Genomic DNA, 19,764 nt, shown 5'->3' with positions numbered 1-19,764 from the left:
CATGTGCCAATAGCTCTCAAGATCCTCATTCCGACTCCCTCGAGTCCTTCGGGTGATCCACAACCGGAATTCCCAACCACGTACTAACCATTACCATCACACGCACTAACTGATGGGGAGTTTCTCAAACTCCCAACCCTGGATCCTCAATCCATCAAACACTGAACTACCTCTTTTCCTTCTCGGAGGTCACGTACTCATTCTGGGTCTGCGTGCCCCTACCTGGGCACACTCGGAGGATTCTCCCCCACTTCGACCCTGCTTACCCCTTGCTGCTCAATCCTTAAAAGAGATCCCGATGTTTGCTGCCATTCCATAATCAATCTGCTAAGGTACCCAATCCTGCCATGGCTAGTGATCTAACCATTCCGTCTCTAACACCATGCCACTCCGAACTAGCAAGACGTACCAAATCCCTTCCAAGCATGCTACAGCTACTGCATCCTTTGTAACCTCCTTCTATAGAGCACATACCCCTAACTACCATATAAATGTCCAAGGTATGCAGATGGCATATAACATAATTACAAGCAAGCCACACCATAATACAAAACTCATACCAAAATTGATGCAGAACCATAACAATATAATCATGTACAAATAAAAGAACTGAAGACCGAAGTCACATACCTGCAATGTCTGGCGCTGCTCGTGTCTCCAAGGTAGTCATCTGAAAAGCCATGCTTCCTGCTGCAGACGCCTCTACCCGACCCTGACGGCCATCCGTGATCCTCAAGGTTGCAGGGGAAGGTGCCATCACCCGTCCTGCCGAAAGCAAACTGGGACACTGGGCCTTCTTGTGGCCTCTCTGGTTGCAGTGAAAACATATCAAGTCATATCCCTGTGTGGTGGTAACAGTACAATCCCTGCTAAAATGACCAGTCCGACCGCACTTGAAGGAGCCAGACTCACCACCGCTACCACTCCTGCACGCGCCCCCGTGCGCCCTGCCACACTTCCCGCACCGACTGCGGTCTTGATAATCCCTCGATCTCGAATCCGATCCCTTGGGCCTTTTGCCCAAACCTGCGGCTACCTGATCCTCATCCGACTTCCTCTTCCGGATCTGCTCCAAATCAATTTCCCTTTCTCTGGCCCGAGAAATAATATCTTCCAACATTTTGCAGCCGGACCTGCTCACGAACTCCCTGATGTCAGCCCTCAACATTTCGTGGCATCGGGCTTTCTTCACCTCCTCATCCACGATGTACTGCGGTACAAGAAGATCCCTCTCCCTGAACTTGGCGGTGATCTCCGCCACAGTCTCAGTAGTCTGCGTCAAATCCTGAAACTCCCGAGCCAACTGCTGCACCTCGGTAGTTGGCGAAAACTCCGCACTGAACCTGGCCGAGAAACCGCTCTAAGACATCGCGTCCAACGTGGAATCATCCCCCAAAGCATGACCAATCTCCTCCCACCAATCCCTCGCTCTGTCCTTCAGAAGACAGGAAGCGAGTCTGACCTTGTCCCCCTCAGGGCACCGGCTCGTATGGAATGTGTTGGCAACATCAGCCAACCATCTGCTGCTAGCGATGGGGTCCCTAGCCCCATGATAATCTGGTGCCCCGCAAGCCCTAAACTCCCGAAATGTCAAGGTACGCGCTCCCATCAAAGCCATCATCTCAGCACGGAAGGCTCCCAGCCTCTCATCCAAAATCTCCAATAGACCCTCCTTGACCGTGCCAAAGATCATAGGAGTCTGATTCAAAATACTACGCGTAACCTCGGCGGATATCAACTACCTCATTCGCTCCTCGAGCTGCTCGGCCCCTGAATCCAAGCCTGATCCCTCTCCGGCGCCTGATCCGCCCGCTGGTCTCTCTCGCAACGTCACCATGCTGAAAATATAACACAATCACTATCAGAATACTCATCATTGCTGCGAGACCAAACACACGCACTACCAGGTTCCCAGTCTTGTCTCGGCCTTTCCCGAATCGAGTACGGATCCTCTGCTTTCAGTACTACGGGCCCATACTACCTTCCACATCTATCCGTACTTTCCTCAAGAACTGCCTTGACTCCACCAGGTCCCTTTCTACTACCTCTGCTCGCAGCACTACCTCATCCTAGGCTGACCCTAGGGAAACCTCTGACTCAACTCAAACCAGTCCTCAGCTACTGAAGGCCTCCTCGCGATGCCAATTAGTCATCACCTGGATACCATCACATGTGACGAGGCTCAGATAATCCTTCGAGTAAATGACTCGTCCCTACAACGGTTAGACTCAAACGAGAGCTGCGCAATAGGGCCAAATCCAACACTCTGAGATTATTCAACCATGATCACATGTGACGTGGCGTATCCACTTAATGGCTAACTCCCATCACTCAAAATCCCACAATGCACAAAGCAAGCAACATTCAGACAAGGGGAAAATCTAACCACAACATACTCAAGCAAGCATATCCACATATCAAGAATCTGAACTAGCATGCAACAAAAACTCATAACTCAGGCATAACCTAAACAGGCTATCCTGCTACTGTCTAACCTGCACTATCATGCAGCTCAAAGCACATAATCAGGCACATAAGGCATCCTCCCTAGGTCCTTTGTCCTATTCTAGCATGCTGTTCTACTAGCTGATAATCAAATCATAAACTTGTATGGGTATTTTGGGGTACTTACTTGAGCTCGGCTGATTGCATGCACTACACCCTTTTTCTCTTTTCAAAATTCTTTTCTTTCTGAATCCTTTTTGCTTTTCTAAAACCGTTTTCTTTCTCAAAACTCTTTTTACAAAACTGTCTTTCCATTTTGAAAACTTTTATACCAATTCCTCAGTTTGAGTTCAGACACACTTGAGAGCATGTCTGAATCCCTCAAACCAAGGCTCTAATACCAACTTCTAACGTCCCAAAATTCAAGACTAAAAATTTCTTTTAATAAAACATTACTTTAAGCAAATTCATCATTTCAAAACATAAACAGAGTATTAGTTTCCAAAATACATGTTCGTTATCAGAGTAGACATTCCCAGGCTGTCTAAACTATGGTGTGTGCCATGTGATCATCCCGAGCTCCATCATCCGCTACCGGAAGCACCTGAAACCAAAACTGAAAACCGTAAGCACGAAGCTTAGTGAGTTCCCCCATCATACCACATACCATACAATCATATGATGAACAACTAGGAGATACGGGCCTCACCCACACTCATGGAGATACGGGCCTTGCCCACACTCCGCTAGCTGGGAGATACGGGCCTCGCCCACACTCAACTATCTCTGAGATACGGGCCTCGCCCACACTCAGCTACTAAACCATAACATACAAGTATATATAATCATATAATGAACAGCTAGTAGATACAGGCCTCACCCACACTCATGGAGATACGGGCCTTGCCCACACTCCGCTAGCTGGGAGATACGGGCCTCGCCCACACTCAACTATCTCTAAGATACGGGCCTCGCCCACACTCAGCTACTAAACCATATATCATAACATATCATGCCAGCAAATAAAGATATCATCACATACTGTCAGACGTTTCTGGGGCGTCTGACTACCCTCCGGTCCTAACAACCGAACTCTACTGATGAGTCATGGAACCCCATCCATGCTCCTACTGATAGTGAGATACGGGCCCAACCCACACTCACTCTTTCCCTAACTTGGGCCTCACCCCTGATCTGCTGCTAATGAGATGTGGAACACCATCCACACTCTGCAATTGGTGAGACACAGGACCTCGCCCACACTCACCTCCCTACCAGGCACGTACAAGTATCACACAGACAACAAGTGTAAACTATCACATAAATCGTTCCTTGGGCACCTTCCCGCTATCATTGGACCTCGTGCTGAATATCATACCAGCATACTGTGCCTAGGGCTAACCCCCGGGTCTTCTACTCATAACTACATGGGCCGGCATTGTGGCCGTAGACCCATTCATATAAAGGGAAACTCACCTGCACTGGCTGAACTCGCTGATGATCCCACTAGCTGCTGTCCGGCAATTCTCTGAACTCCTGCTCCACTAGTTCCCCGAGCTACCAATATCAATGCAACACTTTGTCTAACTGACCCCCGACAGTCAACCAAGTCGACTATGGTCAAAGTCAAAGTCCTGGTCAAAGTCAACCTCCCAGGTCAACCCTACTCGCCGAGTCACCCTATTGACTCGTCGAGTTCATATGTTCAGAGTCCTTCTATTCGCGACTCAACTCGCCGAGTCAGTCCATGACTCGCCGAGTCTACCGATTACCGAGTCCTGACCTGTCCAACTCACCGAGTCTCCATTCGACTCACTGATTCGAGTCTCAACTCGAAGGCTTTGGGGTTTCGCGACCTAACTCGCCGAGTCCAAGAACAGACTCGCCGAGTCCAAGACAACATTCAATAGACTCGCCGAGTTATTCCTCCAACTCGCTGAGTTCCTACCCAACTTCATCCGACTCGACGAGCTGTTCATCCCACTCGTCGAGTTTCTCTAAATCTTCATGCTAATCGCCGAGTCCACTCAAAGGACTCGCCGAGTCCATTCAGATCTCCAAACATGCAGAGGACTTTTGAGTCATGCAGGGACTCCAAACCATAGATCCATACTTCCAAATCTCAATCCCCACGTAAAGTTGCAAACTTTACGTATAACTAAAGAGATCTAGGCTCAAAACATACTAAGGTTTGGTTTAAGGGCAAAAGGGCTTCACCAACTACTCATCTTCTGATGCTTTATGACATATTGGACCATCCTAACACTAGATCTGAAGTGGCAACAACATATCTAAGCTCCTAAACTCGAATTGGGTCTCAATCAACCATAAAACCCCTAAATCTCATAACAAAATAGATCTAGATGCAAAGAAGGGAAAATGGCAGCTTAATACCTCCAAGATGAACACAAACTGAAGTAAATCTCGGATATACACCTCTCCTTTGAAGCAACCTTCTTGATCTTCAAGTTCGTTTCCAAAATTTCCTTCCTCCAAAGCTATTTCTCTCAAATGATGGAAGCTCACACGAAATATCGGGTTTACAGGTTCTCTAGGATGATATGGAGGCTAAGGGAGGGACATAGCACCCTTTATATAGGATATAACTCCCGGAATTAGGGTTTTCCTCGCACAGACCAGACTCGCCGAGTCTCCTTGGCCGACTCGCCGAGTCGGTCACTTACTCCTCGACCCGGATCCCGCTCGGACTCGCCGAGTTCCTCCTTGGACTCGTCGAGTCGCCCCTAAAAATTAGGGTTTTCTTTCCTTTCTTGGCCTTCCAGATTTTGGGTGTTACAGATGGGGTAGGCCAGCATCCATATATGCTAAGCAGTATCTGATTTAGATGTATATGATAGGATATTATGTGGTAATGGTAGGGGTGAAATAGTCCCCGTAACTGGTTGAAAGAGACCGAAAGGGAAGGCTAACACCCTGATATGATAGGCGGTTACCGTTTGAAACAGACTGAAGGGGGTAGGCGAACACCCTGATATGCTAGGCGGTTACCGGTAGAAAGAGACCGAAGGGGTAGACAAGCACCTGGATATGCTAGGCAGTATGTTTCTTGTATGGTATGTGGTATGATGGGGGAACTCACTAACCTTCGTACTTATGATTTTCAGTTTTCGTTTTAGGTACTTCTTCGAAAGGAAAGGAACTGACATGATTGCAACGCATCACACCATGATTTCCGCACATGAGATCTTTGGGAGTTATACTCTGATGTTGTTTTATTATGACATGTTTTGATTATTGACATATTGGTTTTGATATGGGATGACACTATGGATGTTTTCAGACTATTGGTTTTATAACTATTTAATGAAAAATGAAAATTTTTGTCTTGAATTTTGAGATGTTATATATATATATATATATATATATATATATATATATATATATATATATATATATATATATACTAGTTTATATCCCGTGAGAATCAAAGTTACAAAAATAATTTAATATTTATAGTAAAAACTCAATTATTAATCAATTATTTTTAATAAATTATTAATTAAACAAGATTTTGTATGATTTTCGATATAGAAATATAATTAATTATCGGCAATCATAACCGAAACTTATTCGATACAAATTTAAATTTATCCTAAAAATTAAGGATCAAATAAATAATTTTCTAACTTATTATCAACATCAATACTTTTTAAAAAATAAAAAATGATGAGAAAATGACAAGTGACATTAATAACTATTCTTTTATTAGTATATATATATATATATATATATATATATATATATATATATATATATATATAGGTTCAAATGTTTCTAGCAACTATTGTGTGCATGAATGCACAATAGGAATGTAGAAAAAATAAATAATGCGAGGGTATTATAGTAATTTTTGCATAGTTAATTATGGTAGATAATTAATATTCCTGATATCACACAAGAAGCAAAAATAAATTTAGAACATTAGCCCTAAATCGAACTCACCATCGTTTCTGATCCACCGCTTCTGCTTCTTCTTCTACAATCGATCATCAAGATTCAAAACTCATTACCAGGTACTTATCCTTCTCCAATCAATTATTAAGTTTTTCTTTCTTTTAATAAACTAATTTTTTTTCTTTAATCGATCAATAGATCGCCAACTCCATGCTCTCTTCTCATGTTTCAAGTTAATCGATTACCCTCTTGATTGTCACTGCTGAAACCCCTTGCCGCCATCGTATCTACTATCAACACCACCATTTTAGTCCATCTGTTCTTCCACCTGCTCGATTAATAAGATTGTCGCCGCCAAAACCCTATATTATGACGTCCATCACCGTCTCTCTCCCTCTTTCTCACACATACATGTTCTCATCAATTCCAATATGCAATCGATTCCCTATATTTATTTTTTCTGTCGATATCAAGTTTTGATAATGATGGAGGCAAGGAATTCGAGGAAAGGAATGCGACAATTGTTGAAGGTGGTATGGATGCGTTGATTTTTTTTTGGTCCATCTTTTGCTGCAATTAGAAGCTTGATTAGTGATATTTTAATTAAAGCAATACAACATACAATCGAATCAATAGAATAATCGTGTATCTTTCATCATCTGTAGTAATTGAAGCTTGATTAGAATATGCAAAATATTCAATACAGAACATAAAACATAAGTAAAAGTAGCTAGAATAACTAGTATACTGATGGGTTTTGAGCATTCTAACACTCCTATGGTGTACATGCAACCCTAGAAACCTTGGATCTATGTTTTCTCTAAAATACATGCAAATAAGAATTTTCCAAGGTTCTCAACCTAACTAGCATGTTATGGGGTATTTTTAATATAAAACTTTAGTAGAATAACATACCTTTTGCTTGTGGTTGATTGCTTGGAGTTTTAGAGCCTAGAACCAATAGTGTGGATGCCTCAAGTGGAATCACAAATCACCAAAACACCTTGGAAGACTTGAGAGAATAGGTTGCACCAAGTAGAAATCAGCCCACTCTTTTGTACTCACACACTAGTGTCATTTCATGTGCCAAGGACCCCTTTATATAGTGTGGTAGATTAGGGTTAAATCTATGTAAACCCCAATACCCATGACCTTTCATTTCCATAAGATCCATGGGTTAAAGCTTCATGGACTATCCATGGACTTTCCATGCAAGCCTAGCCCGTTCTAAATAAGCATTGGCCTACTCTATATAAATATAAGAGTCCATATTTAATTAGTTATCTTTTGATGACTAAATTAATTCCAAATTAATTCTCGATTAACAATAATTAAATAATATGATTTCATTTTAATATATTATAACTTATAATATATTAATAAATCATAACTTATACTATTCTCAAAAGATTATCCATATAAATTGTTTTGGTGAAGTGTAACCCAAATGGACCATGCCGGGTCGGGTCAAATACATACCAAATATAGTTACGGACTTAGACACCTTATCCAACATATACAACATACATTATAATTAGTAGAATAATTTGAAGTGAATATTTTATCAAACCAACATACATAGAATAAATAAACGTAAACCACAATGCTTAAAATATTTCAGATATATAACTTATAATATCTAGTATAAATCAAAAGAAATCATTTTCACATAAGAATATCTAGAATGTTTAAGGAAAATATGATGCAATGTTGGCATTATGTTGAACACCTGGTGGGTGGAAGTTACACTTTCATATTACACATAGCAGATTAACATGTCAATATCGACATCAGATTCAACAACAAGGTAAACATCATGTGCAATTTCAGAAAGCAACTAGATTCAAGGTGCAAAATCAAAAATCAATTTCAAAACCAATCAATCGACTCAAGGTGCAAAATTAGAAACCAATTAACATCATATTCCAGACGCAAAATCGGAAACCAATTTAAAATCATCCGGAGTAAACGAAAAAAGAATCATAGCTAACCAAAAAAGAAGACCGCATGAAATCGATACAGAGATGGAGAAGGTTTCTTGGAGAAGCACCCACTAGAAGAACGGTTGCAGGTGGACAGGAGAGCTGTGGAGGCGAGCTGAACGATGGAAATCATGTAAATCAGATAGGTCAGCAACAGGTGGAGACCCTCGATACCTTGATTCCAATTCACATCGTCGACAAGTGTCGCAAGAAGTTTCGACCACCTACTTTGATCAGACAATGTTCATTCTTCAATAAGAAAATGGGAGGAGGTAGAAATAGAATACGTATGATATGAGAGGCTAGTGTTTAATAGTTGGTCAAAGAGATTTTTATGGTAATTTCCATTAATTAAGAGATTTTATTTTAATTATCATGCTAAAGTTACATAATTACCTTTATAACAAAGTTTAATTATTTAATTATTCCAAAATTCCTATTGGCTCCTACATGTACACAATACTTGTTAGAAACATTTTGAGCATATATATATATATATATATATATATATATATATATATATATATATATATATATATATATATATATATATATATATATATATATATATATATATATATATATTCAATGGTTGATGGTATATAGAAATAAAATATTAGCTAAGATGGTAATGAGTTTATATTTTTTGAGATCAACCAAGGTTCAATCTTGGCAGAAACTATTTGTTATCTAAACCTTTCTGTAACTATAGATATTAAACGATTTTAAATAGTTCAATTCTTAATTAGAGACAACGAGAGACCAAATCAAAGGAGGAGAAAACAAAGAAAGAAAAGGACATGCGGATGCCCATTCCGGCTGTAATTTCCTCCCTTCTTTATCTCAATATGATTTCTTATTCCATAATCATTCACAGTCACATTAATTAGCCATGGAAACCACCCTCTTCTTGGTCCTACTGTTGCTGCTATTCATGTCTTTAATCATTCTTCGAACCAGGAGACCATCAAACTTGCTGCCCCCGGGTTCCCTCGGGCTGCCCATGATCGGTCAAAGCTTTAGCCTTTTGAAAGCATTGCGAGCCAACACTGACCAAGAGTGGTTCCAAGAAAGAATAAAGAAGTATGGATCTATCTCAAAACTTACCCTTTTTGGGCACCCAACGGTTTTCCTCCATGGCCAGGCTGCAAATAAGTTTATATATACATGTGATGGGAACACGCTTGCCAACAAGATGCCACCATCACTTAGCAGGATCTTGGGGAAAAATATCATAGTAGAATTGAACGGTGAAGATCATAAGCGAGTAAGAACAGCAATCGTATCATTTTTGAGGCCCGAAGTGTTGAAAATATATGCAGTAAAGATGGATCTAGAAATAAGAAAGCATCTTGATGATCATTGGCATGGGAAACACGAGGTTGAGGTACGTTACAACATTAGCAGATGTCAGAAATGAGAAATGACATAAAGGGCTGGGGAAATTGACAACTCTTAATATACTATATATTTTGTTTATACACAAGTTTTTTAATACATTTATTCTGTTCAATGTTCATTCATGATGTCCAGAAACTACGTACATATTTATTAACTATAAGGATGCATGTGCATACCCTAAAACAAATTTATTGGTCAATATTTTAAAAGTTCTGAATTAGCATTGAATGTTGTAGGTGATGCCGGCATTAAAGGCTCTTACATTTAATGTAATTTGTTCACTTGTGCTTGGGTTAGACGGAGGGCCGATACGAGCTAAACTCTTGTCACTTTTTCAAGAAATGACCCGAGGATTACTTTCGGTACCTATAAACTTACCATTAACGCAATTCAATCGCAGTATTAATGCAAGTTTAAGACTGAAAACGATAGTTATGGATCTAATACGTGAAAAAAGGACAGCTTTGGAGGAAAACCGAGCTCAGTCTCATCAAGATCTGATTTCACACTTGATAACTATGCAAAATGAGAACCCGGAGTCTACAAGCGATGATGAAATTGTGGATAATGTAGTTGGGTTGATGTTTGGAGGATATGATGCGACATCCAGCCTCATAAGTTTCATGATCAAATTATTAGCCGAACACCCGAGTGTCTACGATGTTGTTGTTAAAGGTATATATGTTTCTATTCTAACCACCCTTTGTTAGGCAGACCTATTTGTCTCCACATATAAAATTAAAATATGGGAGCTGATTTTTCCACAGTCTTTATTTATCTTTCCACTGAAAAATTAATGTATTGGACAATTATGCCCTCCTTTAATTATCGAAAATAGAGAAAGATATTTTCAAAGGAAATGCAGGGCTCTCCTTCCTGAAATCTTCTCCAAGAATCCCCCTTCACTCCCATTACTAATGCATCTCGCCTTCATCAAATTCGAAATTGAATCCCGTCCTCATGTGCTTCCTTCAATGATATCGTTCTAAGTTCTTGATCTTCAACCGTTAATGATCTCTTATCTTCTCATTACCCAAATAAAATTCAAGTAAATTCATCTTCATTTTAATTTCGTTTTCCACATCTATCCAAAACCTTATTGCAATTTGCAGAGAAAAAAGTGGAATTAGAGGTAAAATCGACAAAAATGAGAACTTGAACAAGTTAAATGGAACTAAAGTTTGCTTTTCAAATGTTACAAAGTTGTGTGGTTTCAATCAACATTGTTGTATATTGTCTCGCTATTCGATCGGGAGGTGTTAAAGATTCATGGAAAACTGATTGCCAGGCCACTAAGAACAACCTTTTAGTTGGTAGGAATTTTGGGGTTAAACATTTTGTTGTATTATCTGCAATCTGTGTGCAAAAAACCCTTCCCAACCCGGCAAGCAATTAACGAGCCAGATTTTGCCTTTAGTAGTGAAAGATTCCTACCCATAGGTTGAAGTTCGTCGTCTCTGACCTTCTCAATTCGTTTTCGAGATGCATTTGCATATTCTTGTTTTCTGGAGTACAAATTGTTGACTTTTTCTTCAATTCTATGCTTGTTGCTACATTTTCACCGCTTAATTGGGAAGATTTTTCAATCATATAGCTTCTTAATACCATTAACAGCCTAAAAAATGTTGAAATCATCGATAATAGCTTAAAAACGCAAAAGATTGAGGTTTTATGATTCAACGATCTGTTATCATATTTTAACTTCATCGTAAAGTTTTTTCTCCCAGGCGTATAACCTCCCTAACGTTGATAAATGGCTGCCGGATTCCATTCCTCCGGTCTCCTCGAAGATATCACTGCTACTTGCTACTATTGATTCTCGTCCATGTCGATATATTAGTTCTTTGACTTTTTTGTGGTTCTTGCCTTTCTTCAATATCTCTAAATTAAAATTGTCATTACATTAATTATTCAGTGGATGGATAAAAAAAACTTATGTGGAAGAATCAGCCCCCTTAAAATATTGTTGTAGTAGAATGTAGAGATGAACATTTGCCAGGCTTAGTTTAAAAAGACTTTTTCAATCAAGTTGTACCGGTCCACTTCTTTTTAATAAATTATAAATTTTATGTAGATTATCGATTGATAATAATTTATTACTTTTTAGGATTAGGATTCCTAAAACAGTAAGCGTTATAATTTACAAATTTAATATGCAAATATATATCTAATTAAAATCTTGAAATGCTAGAGCAAGATGGGATCGCTAGAAACAAGGGTTTGGGAGAGTCATTGAAATGGGAGGAATTTATGAATATGAAGTACACATGGAGAGTAGCAATGGAGGTTCTTCGCTTGACGCCGCCTTTCTTTGGGTCTTTTAGGAGGGCCATCAAAGATATTGAATACGGAGGATATATAATTCCTAAAGGCTGGCAGGTACGTCCAATACTACCTTAGTCCCATGATCTTCGACTTTTATATTCAAAACAAATAGTTTCAAAATAAAAACAATTCCATCGATTTCGTTTGATTTTAGTATCTACAAACTTTATTATTGTTTTCCCATTTCTTAACTTATTTGAATCCAGTTGTGGATTTTTTAATATAAAAGAAGTAATTCTTGTTAAAATAGAAGTCAAATATTAACTCATTTGACTCAGAAAAATCAAACCTGGGCCTTCTTTTGTTCTTGTTTCTGCCACAGCATTTACTTTTGACTTTTAGATTCCAACTAAGCACTTTCAGAATCCAAATTTACATATATTTGCTTTGGTTTTCCTGTGTCCTATGTTAATTAGTTTCAATCTATTTACATTCTTTACAACCCGTTATAAATATCAACACATTAGACTCCTTTGACTCCCAAAAGTTAAACTTGGACTTTTAATGAGACAAGTTTCTTAAAGTTACTAAAAGCGAACCTTACATGTTTTCTTTTCCATTATGGTTAGGTGATGTGGGTTTCAAGCATGACACACATGGATGCCAACATCTTTCCTAAGCCATCACACTTCGATCCATCGCGATTCGAGGAACAAACATCAACACCGCCTTACAGTTTCGTGCCATTTGGTGGAGGACCAAGGCTATGCCCTGGTGGCGAGTTTGCAAAGATGGAAACTCTAACCATGATCCATTACTTGGTGACACGGTTCACGTGGAAGCTTTCATTGAAAGAAAACTTGTTTAGAAGAGATCCGATGCCCGTATTTAATCATGGGCTACCCGTCCTCATAGTTCCTAGAGAATGTGCTCATGCAATGATATGAACTTGCATGAGCTTGTCGATTTTCATGTAAATCTTGTTCTAGGCCAAGTAGTTTAAGTTATGTAATGAATTATTTGAAGAAACTTCCAATAGCAACATCATACATCATCTACAATGATTGAGATGTTAATAGTTGGTACATCAAATTATGGACATATTCATAAAAAAAAATGAGAATTATATTTAGAATCCCTTTTCTTTAGAGAGAATACTCGGTAAGATTGATATGAAAACAAGAGAATTTGGAATTAAATAGATTAATCATTTCTTTTGATTTGTGTTCTTGCCCCAAATTGAGCATTTATATTAGTTATCTAAGTAAAGCCAATGTACTCTATGTAGATGAATAAAATTATGTAGTTATAACATAAACACATATTTACCTACTTTTAATATACTCGGTAAAAACATGTTATTCAAACATTAACTCAATTATTTTTTATGCATATCGTTGGTATATATACGCATTTATATGACCACCTTGTGCATTATTATGAAACTATAAAACATAAAAGGTTTTGTATTTAACCAATTACTACTACAAAAAAGTTTATAAGACCCAGTTAAATCAATTAAAAAACCCGGTATTCAACCGGGTCTTATAACCGGCGAGTTTTATGTGAAAAAAGAAATAAAGTCCGGTTCCAAAATTGAGTCCTTTCATGTTTAAAAGAACACGGTTCAAATAAAAAAACCGGGACATTTAAGGAGATTAGAGTTTGGTTCTAGTTCATAAGACCGGGTCCTTTTTGTCCGGTCTGAAACTTTTGTACCATTATTTAGCCCGGTTCTGTTGTAATTGGGTTCTAATTTATTACTTTCAGTACTTTCTTATTTTATTATATAGCAATGTTGTAATATACAACCATGTGTTCTCGTAATTATATTTTGTTTAATATTTTTTTTTCCTAAATCTAAAAACACTTCAACAACAGTCAACAAAAAGCACAAGCAATGTACATATGGATAAGAATTATTGTAAGTTTTACACATGCTAAATAACCAACCATAATAGACATATATTAAAAGAAACAATATGAAAGAAATAACATGTTTGTGACAAAAAATGGTTACTTTGGAAATTTTCAGTATATAACAATTGCATAAAAGTTAAAGAAAAAACATTCATTATCCCATTGAAGAGGTATTGTCCCTAGCATCAAGTATGGCAGATCTATTATCTATTCTCTGTCATTACTAAAAAACAAACACAAAAAATAATGAGTTTTTTACATCATTAGAAAGACTTTAATTTAAACAATTTCAAGAGCATGGTACTCTTCTACTACATGAAACTAGATCATAATGGTGTGTTAAAGCAATGTCAAATGATAAGAAAGGAGATGTGAATGAGGCGGATGCAAAGAAATAAAAATGACAATAAATGATCATTAGACTAAAAGTAGAATGTTGGAAAGATAAATGACTAACCATATATGCATTTTTAGAAGACCATGTCTCACAATTATTCAGAAACTTTGTAGCCCACATAGCAACGATCCAAACCAAAATCTTTTTCTCAAAGGGAGTGTTGTCATTCCATAGGTTACCGGGCTATAAAATAAATTGAAAAAAATATTTGAAAAGTACTTGCTCTATGCAACATCCCAAAAATACAGTTCAAAAATTTCGTTTTTAAACCATAAATATGTTCATCATATAAAATCATAAGTCATGTATCACAATCACATGTCAAAATATATTAGAGTATAAACATCTCAGGTTAAGCAAATGGTGTGTGCATTGCAATTTTCCTGAGCTCCTCTTTTGAAAACCGAGTACCTGAAACCAAAACTGAGAACCATAAACACAAAGCTTAGTGAGTCTCCCCAAACTACCACATACCATACACATAACATGCAACTAGGAGATACAGGCCCCGCCCACACTCATGGAGATTCAGGCCCCGCCCACACTACGCTGTCTAGGAGATTCGGGCCCCTCTCACACTCCACTGCCTAGGAGATTCAGGCCCAGCCCACACTCCGTTGTCTAACATGCTTACAAGTATCACACAAACAACCAGTACATCTAATTCTATCAAACAATAACATATCCATAATACAATACTACAAGATTCGGGCCCCGCCCATACTCGGCTACTATTACGAGATTCGGGCCCCGCCCACACTCACGTGCATAACAAACATATACCAGTATCACGCAGACAACAAGCATAGCAATCTAACAATATGACTGATATCTATACTCTGATAATAATAAGATACGGGCCCCGCCCAAACTCAGCTACTAACATATCACATATACGGGTCGGCTTTGGTGCCTTAGACCCGTTTCTACTGAAAGAAGACTCGCCTCACACTGCTAAAGTCCCGCTGACAAAACCATAGTTGTTAGATGATAGATTTCTGATCTGTCAAATATCTAAATAACACTCAATTAATAATTGGGTTCCAACTCATGTCCATAAGTCCATACTTGGGGTAAAAGACTACTTTACCCCTATCATAGCTTGCTTCAAGCCCAAGGTCCAATCCAAAGGCCCAATAGTCTGATAATCAACTAAAGCCCAACTATGGCCCAATTTTCTAAATTTGGCCTAAATCCCTCACATGGTCTTACTTTAAAGGCCCAACCATTTATTTTGATCCAAACACTTGGAAAATCCAATAGTCCAATACCTCATGATCTTCAAGGCCCAAATATGGCCTATCTATGGCCCAATTTTCCCAATTAGGCCCAAGCCTATCCAATAGGCCTTATCCTAAAGCCCAATCCAATACTCTAGTCCTTATACTTGTTCTTGGATGGTCCATCAATAGCCCAAAACATTTAGGCCCAACAGGAGGCCCAACTCCAAACCCATCAAATTAGGGTTTTCATATGAAATGATGATTAGGGTTAAGTGTTTCTCACTTAACCCATTAAGGACTTAATCCATTAAGTCATTTACTCTACTAGATAAATGATATAAGATAATTTGGGCTTAATACACAATCCAATCCCAATAGCCCAAAGCTGGGTCCCAAAAAGTCCAAGGCCCAAATACTCACAATTAGGGTTTCCACCCAAACATGGCCCAATAGGCCCAAAATTAATCCTTCAGCCCATTGGGTCAATTAGGGTTTGCTAGTGAGGCACCACCCACTACCACCTCGGGTAGTGGTGGTCAACGGCGGCACACGACGGCAGCCACCACCATACGGTGGTGGTTATGGTTCTTTTTTATTAATCAATGCTACTTACAGTTACAAAACATAATCCAAAATAACACACGCACATGAACACAACCACCCTAATGGTGGTCGGCGGTGGCATGTGGCGGCAGCCACCACCTTATGGTGGTGGCAGTGGCTTCCTTGCGATTTCCGGCTAGACTAATACGCACTAACAAGGATACATGCACACACACACACACTTGCTATAAGGTCACAAGCAACTCCAACCACCCCTTGGTGGCCCACGACGGCGACAACAAGATTCTCGGATGGTAGTGGCGGTGGCCACAACTGCTTCACAAAGGCAGCCACCACCTCACGGTGGTGCGGTGGTTTCCTTTTTGCTTCCAACATGCAGCAACACAACACACAAGCATACAACTCTCGAGCCGATAACACTTCATCTTTAACAGAACTACAGCAGCAGCGTCATCGGATGGTGGTGGTGGCAGATCACAGTTGACGACGGAACAGGAGGGAAGGCGAAGAGGATGGCGATGCCACGCCATGACGACAACAGCAACGGCAAACGGCGAGACAGCGGGACGAATTTCGAAGCGGGCGACGGTCACAGGCCATCTCCGTTCATACACAACATAACAGGCGGCATCAGATGGCGGAATGGTGGCCTTCGCGGATGAGGCAGCAAGCAGAGATGAGAGTTGTCGAACTCGGTGATGTCATCGGCGGTTGAGGGGCTTCTATGGTGATAGCGACGATCGGAGGTGAATGAGGAGGGTAGGGAAATGGTGACCGATGCTTAGGGTGTTGGCGGCTGCAACACATGCCTTAAGGTTAGGGTTTCACAAGCTATATACCCCGACCAAATAGAAACTTTACCATAATTACAGTTATGGTCCCTCCCTATGGGATCTTTTCAATTTAAACCCAATATTTATCCTTTTGCACCTTATTCCATAATTTTCTTTCATCATAAGTCCTAATAATTACCGAACATACCCCCGCTTCTAAAATTCTTCTCAAATCAACTCCGTAATTTACTAAACAGCCCTCCACTAACAAAACGCTTCACAAATTAATCCGGGAATTACATTTATTAATTTATTTAAATAAAAGGGGGGTTACAACTCTCCCCCACTTAAATTAGATTTCGTCCTCGAAACCATTCCTTTCACTTCAAACCACTCTAACATGGTCACCATCCTGGGCACACCCTAGCCTTTCTAGGGTAATCGTGACCAACCCTCGCAGGGTTCTAAAATCCGCAGATAAATGAATTCCTCCCAACAAGATCACATTTACTCCGTCCGAAATCTGTTGTCTCGAGATGGTCTGAATCCCTGACAGACCGCCCATACCGAAACACTATCTCCAAAACCAGTCCATTTGTCTCTCAGCTGCTTACTCAACTTGCAATAGCTCGAGGCTCCCACTAGAGAACATACTCACAAATCCTAATTATCCCCGAAGATCACTTATACTTGGCCTATGCTCAGATAATCTCGTTGTGAGTGAGTTAGCATAACCAAAGCTGTCTGTGACTCTCTACATAGGAATCCATATTTTCTTTTCATCACGAAATGAAACATCCATCTCATTAAATAATGTCCACTCTTAGAAACACTTAGAAATGTTGAGTCGTTGGTTGCACTTAAATTGTAATAGAAAGTGAATATTTGTTAGAGAAAGGAAAATACAACATCTATACCTCAACAAGCATGCATCCTATTGGAGTTGATATATCTTTTCATACCTCAATAAAGCCTTCAAATTATATAAAGCAATAGTAGGCCTAGGCAGGATAGATTCTTATTAAGCTTGGTACTCAATTTCACCTTCTCACTTTTTACCTGCCAATAGATGTAACAAACACAATTAAAACATTGCAGATTTGACACAAAAATGAAGCTTAACAAGAAAGAGGCATAATTGATGCTTACCAGGAGAGGGAAAAAATGAAGAAAATTTGACAAAAAAATCATTTGATCCTTCAAACTCTATGAATTAAAAGCTGAAACAGTGAAAAGTTTTTTTTCAAAGAGTAATTAAAAAGCAATAAAGAGTAACATTTCCATATTTTTGTGTAATATATGACAATCTTCAAAATTTAGCGTTTAACATTCATTATGTTTTCAATAAAGATTACCTAGTACTAATGCTTACACAACCACAAAATATAGCCTTTAAGTTTCATAGTATTTTCAAGCTTCAAGCCATTCAACAGATGAACAAAACGGAGCAGAAGCCTCTTTGCTTGATTCAAAATATAAAGTCAAGAGTTGAATAAGAAGTTATGTGCCCCATTATCTGTTAAACGGCTGAAAAATAAGGCCAAGGGTAAAAGCGTCATTTGCAAATGTGATTCCCTCCCAATTGTCTCAAATGTGGTTCTATGCAAATTCCTGTTAATTTTCCAAGTTAAAAAATGAATAACTGATTTCACATATACGTAATATGGAAAAACAATAAAAAGATTCAAACTATCAATTCTCAATTTCTCAAGTATACCCAAATGACACAGAACCCTCTTCTGAATTGCCGTAAAACTGAAATATCAATGGAGTGATAGATATGGTAAAGCTAAATCAGAACTAGGGAAGAAAAACACCTACAACCATCATGCCAATAATGAACCCTAAATCATAACATAGCATAAATTAAAACAACAAAGAGGATTGACGAGTCATCTAGATCGATTCCAAAACTTGATATACAAAAAGCAACAGCTCAGTTGAAAGTTTACCTCCATAGGATCGTTGTGGTTAATATAATTGCGATAGAGCTTCGAAACCATGTTGTTTCAGATTGTTAGGGTATTCAATTGGTAGTTTGCAAGTTTAATCGGTAGTAGTAGTGACTAATAGCTTCAAAATCGCATATAGTCAAATGGCGGGATATCAAAAAATATCGAAAATTCAAAGCGGGATTCGAAAATAAAAAGCGGTGTACAAATTTGATGGCTAACCTACGTGGGGAAATTCAACATTGCAAAATTCAAATTCTTGGCAACCTTGCCCCTTATGTTCTTTTACTGCGATTGTCAATTTTTATTTATTTATAGTCATTTATTAGTTACTTGATTATATATTTTTTTATTTTTTTATATTCATTTAACAACTTTATTTTGTGTTTCTTCATTCATTAATATTTCATCCTAGTGCATTGTTGTTTGTACTACAAACAAAACAACATATTTTAATATAAGTGATTTGTTTTTTATTAAAAAATCGGAAGAAAAAATCAATTGTTACTAAAATAGAAAGATGACATCTTTTTATATATATATATATATATATATATATATATATATATATATATATAATTGATTAAATATATTAAAAATTGAATAACTTAATTAAGAGTTTATGGAGAATAAATTGTAATTGTATTATCCACTGAACACATACATGTATTTATACATAGAAAATAACAATTGAAAACCTAGTTTAACTCCTGACAAATAGGAAGTAATATACACATGAGAGATTAACCTAAAGACTAGGTATAACTAGACTTAATCACATTTGACTTAATTAGTTTGTGTCCGTTATTACACACCGACAAGCTCAAGTGGGGGTCGAACTTGAAGCTTGTCTCGAAGAAATGCAATGCGATCCATGGCGAGGGGTTTAGTGAAGACGTCTGCAAGCTGGTCAATGGAGGTGACGTG

The 19,764-nt window shown here is 38.5% G+C and overlaps 1 protein-coding gene and 1 long non-coding RNA gene across 2 annotated transcripts; one reads left to right on the top strand and one right to left on the bottom strand.

Annotated features, from left to right (window-relative positions):
- The first annotated feature begins 9,104 nt into the window (after window positions 1–9,104).
- LOC145072860 (cytochrome P450 716B1-like) lies at window positions 9,105–13,164 on the top strand. The gene is made up of 4 exons (XM_079019344.1): window positions 9,105–9,729; window positions 9,980–10,418; window positions 11,935–12,122; window positions 12,638–13,164. The coding sequence occupies exons 1-4, from the start codon at window positions 9,235–9,237 to the stop codon at window positions 12,953–12,955; spliced, it is 1,440 nt and encodes a 479-aa protein (XP_078875470.1). The 5' UTR covers window positions 9,105–9,234; the 3' UTR covers window positions 12,956–13,164.
- An 852-nt stretch (window positions 13,165–14,016) lies between these two features.
- Window positions 14,017–19,105, bottom strand: LOC145050187 (uncharacterized). The gene is made up of 3 exons (XR_013683378.1): window positions 18,838–19,105; window positions 17,848–17,944; window positions 14,017–14,736 (listed from the first exon to the last, which is right to left on the bottom strand). It is a non-coding gene; the product is annotated as an uncharacterized LOC145050187 (long non-coding RNA).
- Between the last annotated feature and the right edge of the window lie 659 nt (window positions 19,106–19,764).

The sequence above is a fragment of the Lactuca serriola genome, chromosome 1 (genome assembly GCF_051521515.1).
Source record: "Lactuca serriola cultivar US96UC23 chromosome 1, Lser_US96UC23_V15, whole genome shotgun sequence".
NCBI lineage: Eukaryota > Viridiplantae > Streptophyta > Magnoliopsida > Asterales > Asteraceae > Lactuca > Lactuca serriola.
The sequence above is the reverse complement of the archived record's forward strand: the minus strand, read 5'-3'. Positions and strand labels throughout refer to the sequence as shown.

Bases quoted from the DNA above. Each gene is read 5' to 3' on its own strand.
- LOC145072860 (XM_079019344.1), top strand. From the start codon at position 9,235: ATGGAAACCACCCTCTTCTTGGTCCTACTGTTGCTGCTATTCATGTCT. The intron at 10,419-11,934 runs GTATATATGTTT...TTGAAATGCTAG, and splicing joins CTACGATGTTGTTGTTAAAG to AGCAAGATGGGATCGCTAGA. The intron at 12,123-12,637 runs GTACGTCCAATA...CATTATGGTTAG, and splicing joins TAATTCCTAAAGGCTGGCAG to GTGATGTGGGTTTCAAGCAT.